Source organism: Tinamus guttatus, unplaced genomic scaffold, assembly GCF_059628265.1.
Source record: "Tinamus guttatus ecotype Peru unplaced genomic scaffold, ASM5962826v1 Tinamus_guttatus_pri_ptg000287l, whole genome shotgun sequence".
In the NCBI taxonomy this organism is placed as follows: domain Eukaryota; kingdom Metazoa; phylum Chordata; class Aves; order Tinamiformes; family Tinamidae; genus Tinamus; species Tinamus guttatus.
The window spans coordinates 3,584,224-3,590,606 of record NW_028288821.1 but is presented as its reverse complement, the minus strand read 5'-3'; the positions used below and the strand labels follow the sequence as shown (position 1 = coordinate 3,590,606).

The 6,383-nt window shown below is 44.7% G+C and overlaps 1 protein-coding gene across 1 annotated transcript; it reads left to right on the top strand.

Annotated features, from left to right (window-relative positions):
- Positions 1-1,966: 1,966 nt before the first annotated feature.
- Positions 1,967-4,040, top strand: GLOD5 (glyoxalase domain containing 5). The gene is made up of 3 exons (XM_010225069.2): positions 1,967-2,111; positions 2,763-2,918; positions 3,830-4,040. The coding sequence occupies exons 1-3, from the start codon at positions 1,971-1,973 to the stop codon at positions 3,989-3,991; spliced, it is 459 nt and encodes a 152-aa protein (XP_010223371.2). The 5' UTR covers positions 1,967-1,970; the 3' UTR covers positions 3,992-4,040.
- The last annotated feature ends 2,343 nt before the right edge of the window (positions 4,041-6,383 follow it).

Genomic DNA, 6,383 nt, shown 5'->3' with positions numbered 1-6,383 from the left:
TGTGAAGAACAGTTAAAACAGGTGAAGTGTGGCCAGTTTGAGTGGAGAAAGTTTGTGCAAAATGTTTTTAACATAGCAACTCCTGAGCGTTAAGCCACTTCTCCCAGCAGCTTCTCTTCTGCCTGAAATACTCAGGACCCTGGAGTCAAGTGCTTAAACTCCAGAGCTTTCAAAACTCTGTTCTTGTTGGGTTTTGTTTGTTTGTTTTTTTTTGTTTGTTTGTTTCTCAAATTTACTTTCTACAGAAGAAGAAAATCTCAGACTTTACCCCAGGTCACAGAGTACCTCTTCGGACATGCCAGTTTGTCCCTCTGCTCTCTGATTTCCAGAGATGTGAACACCACTCTGAGCCTCTTTTGCTGTGCTTCCCTGCTACATGCTTGGCTTGTTAGGGTGGTGCCTGCGAGTCGTTCATTTTTAGCAGAATAGGAACATGGGCTTCCAGTGCTCCTGGAGACATAAAGTGTCTTTGAGACAGTAAGACCCAGACACGTTGCATGGTAGAAAATGGTCCTGGAGGCAAGGAGGAGAACGGGACCACTTGCCAGCTGCTGGAGGAGAGACAACCTGTGGCAGCTGCTGCTGTAGGTCCATTTCTCTAGAGATATCGTTGCTGTCTTACCAGAATAAGCAGCAACCTCAACAGTGTGCTTTTATATAGCTTTAGTTAATATTATAATGATATAATATTATGAGTTATGATATTATAATGTTATAATACTAAAATAATTACCATTAATACAGCTTTCCCCGCTGCCCCTGGTCTTTATCCTGGACATTTCAAGCAGCGCACTCTGGTTGGACTTTCAGGTGATTCCGCAGTTCAAAGTGCACCTGCAACGTTCAGAGTTCCTGTTTTGAATCTATCATCTTGATTATTTTCTTTTCTTTTTTTTTTTTTTCCTGTATGCCTGTGACCCTGCTCCCAGCTCAGCCTGGCAGCAGGAAGCGGACGAGTGTAGGGCTCTTTCTGACAGCAGGTTCCCGAGCTGCTCTGTATCTCCTACTTGCAGGTACTCAGATTAACTTTTGCAATCTGATTGCCCTGTGGCTGTTTGCTAAGGGTTACAGAGTGGATGCATCCCTGGGGCTATGATGTTGGAGTGGGAGCTTTCTTAGAGAGGAAGTGGGCACTGTAGGGAAATGAGGATTTTGCAAGTAGGAAGCCCTCATTAAGGCTCCTTAGATAAGTGTTTCCTTGTATTTTGGATAAAGCAAGAACCTACAGAAGAGCTGCAGGGATCTGTAGAGGGACAGAGGCCAGGGATGAATGGAGCTGAAGTTGTTGAACACAGAGCATCTTGTGTGAGGAGGAAGAAGGGTTCTTTTTCACTGCCAGGTCTTTGCCTCTGTTAACAGCTTCTCTTCCTGATTGGAACTGAAAGGCAAATGGCAAGGACAAAATGGGGTTGCTTTTGTGGGCTGTTTTTTTTTTTTTTTTTTAATGTGTTTTCCATGTACTGGCACCAATCCTGTGGCAAAGCCAGAATTCTGCTCCCTGCCTGTAAGATCCAGGTGCAGCCTTTTTCCAAGGAGATGCCAAACTCTTACTTCAGTCCTAATACTTTCTTCTGGCTCCTTCATTTGAAGGTGAAGGAGGATGAGAGGGGACCAAAGAGGGTTGGAGGGATGGGTCAGACACATTGTCAGTTCTTAGTGCACACAGATTTTCATTCACTGCACGCTCAGTGTCTCAGTGACATCAGTCCTCAGTTCAGCTACACAGGTGGTGCTCCAGGATCAGTCCCAGCCCCAGCCCTTGGGCCCTGGCCTGTTCAGGTCCCATCAGAGCTGAGTTGGGCTCTGAGGTCCTTCCAGGAAGGAGAATATATTGATTCTGTGCTTGTGCCACCTGCAGGTCAGAAGAAAATCATTTTGATCTCTCTTCACAGTTCAGTTCACAGTTCTCTGGACTGGCTCCGTGAGGGCTTGGTTGCTCCTAAACGTCACCTTCTGTAGTTTCACAGATAATGTCCTGGAAGAAGGAGCGCATGAGTCCACCTCCTTGTTTCATCCAGCGACTGGACCACCTTGTGTTGACTGTGAAGAGCATTGAGGACACTGTGGACTTTTATTCCAAAGTCCTTGGCATGGAGGTGGTCACTTTCAAGGTAACATAGGTACATTTGAGGGTTAGGTTTAGGAGACCTGAAAGCACAGTCCTGGGCTGGTGGCCATCCACAGTGGCTGGCTCTCTTGGGGCATCTCCTTGAGGTGGGGATGGCATGATATCACAGACTGTAGGCTGGCAAGATCCGAATTTCAGGTGAATCAAGCTGAGTCAAGGAAAGTTTCAAACTGTACTGTGGAAGGAATCAAAGTGAGACAGAAGTAGAGTTGTCAGGAACTGAAGGACCTCTGAGGGCCTGCAAAGAAAAGAGGTGCCTAAACCTTTTTCTACTCTGTCTTCCCACTGCCTCAGCTCTGCTCTCTCTCGAGTGACAATCGTTGTACTATTCCTGTGGCTGCTCACAATCTGGAGGGTGTCCAGAACTGAACACTGGCAATGCTGTAGGCTGGAAGAGTAGCTGTGAGCAGTATACGTCTCATGCTACCTTTCCTGAGTCTCTTCACATCTCCAGAGATGTAATGTAAGTGTTGTAGGGGTCAATTCTTACCATGGGTTGCCAAAGCAAGAGTACAGAGAATACAGCAAAGATACAGTCAAGTCTTCAGGTATTAGGACTACATAGGTGAAAGGATCCTGACAACTTCAAGGGGAGGAATTCTTATAGGACATTAATTCTTTTCTTTGCGGACAGGGAAACCGCAAAGCCTTGCATTTTGGCTGCCAGAAGTTTAACCTCCATGAGGCTGGAAAGGAATTTGAACCCAGGGCTCGATACCCAGTCCCTGGTTCTGCAGATGTTTGCCTTATCACGCAGAACCCCATTGAGCAGCTGCTCGAACACCTGAAGGTGAGCAAGGTGTATAGCATACCGATAATGGTGTGATCTGGGGCTGTAGGAAGAGAGCTGAGGGGCCACTGTGGAAACAGAGCTAATGAACGTGCCTTCAGCTTCACCTTCAGTTGTAATTGCACTTATAGGGGTTCAAATCAAGCTTCACTGAAATGCCTGCAATTGAACTGTATAAGAGAGAGGACACTGAGCTAGATTCAAAAAGTACATAGAAAGGAATCTCTTAGCTTTTATTTTGCAAAATCTGTAAAAATATGCACTAGTTCTGGCATATTTATGAACCAATATGTGCTGGGCTGAAGGCAGATGTAAAAGAGCAAGGCCTCCCTACAAGGATTAGCGGGACGGCAGAGGTGCCTTGTGCCTCCACTAAGCCCCAAGGCTGAGTATACAGCCCTGTGAGGTGCTGTGAGGTATCAGCTGAGACATTTCAGGGAGGACAAGATGCAACAGTCTAGGAGAACTCTACCAAGCCCCACAGATCTTTTATTAGAGGTATAGCAATGCTCAGTACCTGTGGAAATCTGTGTTTAACACATATGTTGATGTCTAACTGTGTCAGGACAGGCCACCGGTGCTAGCCCACCATATTACATATTTCAGCCTCATCTTTCTCTCAAAAGATCTTGCAGTCCATACTAGCCTGACAATGTATTTCTGAGCTGGACAGTTCTTCAGTGTGTGTATGACCTTGAGTTAGAGGAGTGACAGCAACACTGCTTGGTTGGCCTTGCCATTGAAGACCTTGAGGGTGAAACAAGAGCCCCTCAAGTGACATTTTCATGGCCTGTGCCTTGGGGATTTCAGAATTTTTTCATCCAAAAGCTCTTGTTTTCATTGCTGAAGGAAATGTGCACAACACTCCCATAAGATTCAAGCATTAAAGCTGGCTTTTTTTCTCCTCACAGGCCTGTGGGGTGAAGGTTGAGGAAGGTCCTGTGGCCAGAACTGGTGCTATGGGTCCGATTACATCCATCTACTTCCGAGACCCTGATGAGAACCTGATCGAGGTTTCTAGGTACAACTCGGATGCAACAGGCACGACTGTAGTTAGCAGAGGGGAACAATAACCACTACCCTACCTGAGTCCCAGAAAGAGACAGGAAACAGAGGCCAGGATTTTAATGGCTGTTTACAATCTGTTTTACAATCTGTTTTGCAACCTAAAACATGACTCAGCTTGCAGACCCGCAGAGCAATGAAAAGTAGGTCTACACGAACTTTGAGATCTATCCCCCAATCCAATTTCCAGATCTCCAGTGATGGGGACTTCTGCCTGGAAGATCTGCCCTGCTGCTGCACTACTCTTGCTGAGACAACATTGCTTCTAATGTCTCAAGCCTCTCTTGCTGCATGTGAAATGTGATTTCTGCCCTCTTCACCATGTGCACAAGGAACTTGACATTCCTTTCCTTTTAATAGCCACTTTTTTTTTTTTTTACATGCCTAAAGATTTCTGTATCTACCTTCCTCTCAGCCTGCTTAGTATGATCCAGATTAACTGGCACTGGTGACTCTAACATTAGGTCACTGGTTTAAATCGTCCACCTGTGACTACTGAAACTCACCTCCTTCTGGGGAAGGGGGAAGCTGGACCTCAGCATTTGACACAGGGCAGTATATTGCAGTAGAAGAGTGCACTGTACCTCCGATTGATCACATACAAGTACTCTGGGGATCATCACCTCCGGAGCTTCCTTCTTTCTTTGTTACCTCAATTATTTAAAAATTATAGAAGGGGGACTTTTTTTTTTTTTTTTTCCCAAGACGAGCAATTCCTCAGCTGGCCACACTGGGGTAGCAATGTTAACATCAAAGAAATAGTGCTAGAAGGTAGATAGAACTCTTCTGACCTCTACAGCTAAAATAATCTTTAAAAATTAAAGAATTAGCAAACGGTACTTTTCTTTTCTTTTCTTTTTTTCTTCCTTGATAATATTTCCTGGGAAATCCAAAATTATTCACAGTGATAAATAAGTAAATAAATACAAACAAAAAGCAAAAAAAAAAAATCCCTAATAAATTCAGTGCTTTAGCTTATGAAAAGCTTGTGTCAGTGGTGGTAGTAGGGGTGGAAGCAGTTTTCAATTTCAGTTGAACCATTCATGAGCACTAATGAACAAAGCCCATGGGAGACAAGCCAGAGGCAGCTCAGGATCTCCACCTTGCAAATGTGGTGTGAGCTCATTAAAATCTTGAAGGACCTCACACACCTGTGCATTGCACCATGAGGACTGGTGTACACTGCAGGGAGTGATGTTGCAGCGTTTAGCAATGTTGTAGCAAAGCTTTTTCCCGTGCAGGGGAAGACAAGTGTCATGGTCTCTCTCCTATCTCAGCTGTGAACAAGTGGAATTCACTTGCTCTCTCCTGCCTCCTAAACTGGCTGTCTGGAGAAGCTGTGCAGGGGTGTGTTTTGGGATCTTGATGGATTCCTACTCCAGTGCCTTCAGTACATGCAGTTCACAGAGCCCTTCTCCCTCCTTCTAAAGCTTTCACACAAAGCAATTTGCTCTCATTCAGTGCTCAGATCAACCTTGACATTTCTCTCACATTCAGAAGAAGATCAGAGCACCATGCATTGATACTGTGAACATCAGACCTTCTTTGTCAGGTATTCCAGCAAGGTTAGAAATGTCTTGGATCTCTTTGCCTAGCCCTGCATATCAGACCTGGATATGCATGTGGAGAGATCTTGTGTGTAGGCCCTAGCTTGACTTTTCCAAAGTCATAAGAAGGATGGAGTCTTGAACAAGGTTAACTCTAGTGTTTGGCCTTCTTACTTTGTGTGCCTAAGGGTGAAAGTTGAAAGCTGGTCCTGCAAGTATGAGTCCCAACACTAAAAGAAACTAACGGACCATTTCATGAAAAATGAAAATGAAAAGAAAGTCTCACAGGACGCCAGTGACACCAGAGGGGACCATGGACAGGCAAGTCATATCCAGGCAATGGTGACTACTAGGTTTCTTATTTGGACCCTTTTCTGGTTAATAGAGATAGATAACATTTGTGGTGGTTCTTCCATACGTTCTGATCAGCTCTGATTTCCACTTCCTCTAGTGTCACACATACCATATACCTTTTCCCGCCTCATACTTGCTCCTAGAGCTGAGCCATGGAGACCTTCCCTTGGGGAAGCAGGTTCCCTGTACACTCTCCAGGAGACAAACAGAGGATCTCAGTGTATTACCACCTTACCTGCAAAGTAACACATTTCGCATATTTCCAGACAGCAGCATGAGCATCAGATAGAACCACGGAAGTCACAAAGTCCACTCAAGTCATGAATTAATTTTCCTAAATGTATTCCTTAGTTAGTTAAAGGGAATTTTTTAATTAAAAAAAATAAGGGAATAATTTTGGGGGGGAAATTGTTTTGAGTTAAATAGGCATGAATTTTACCCATCAGGGTTATCAACATGTGGGTGCTCCAAGACTATGTGAGTAGCACGGAGACAATCA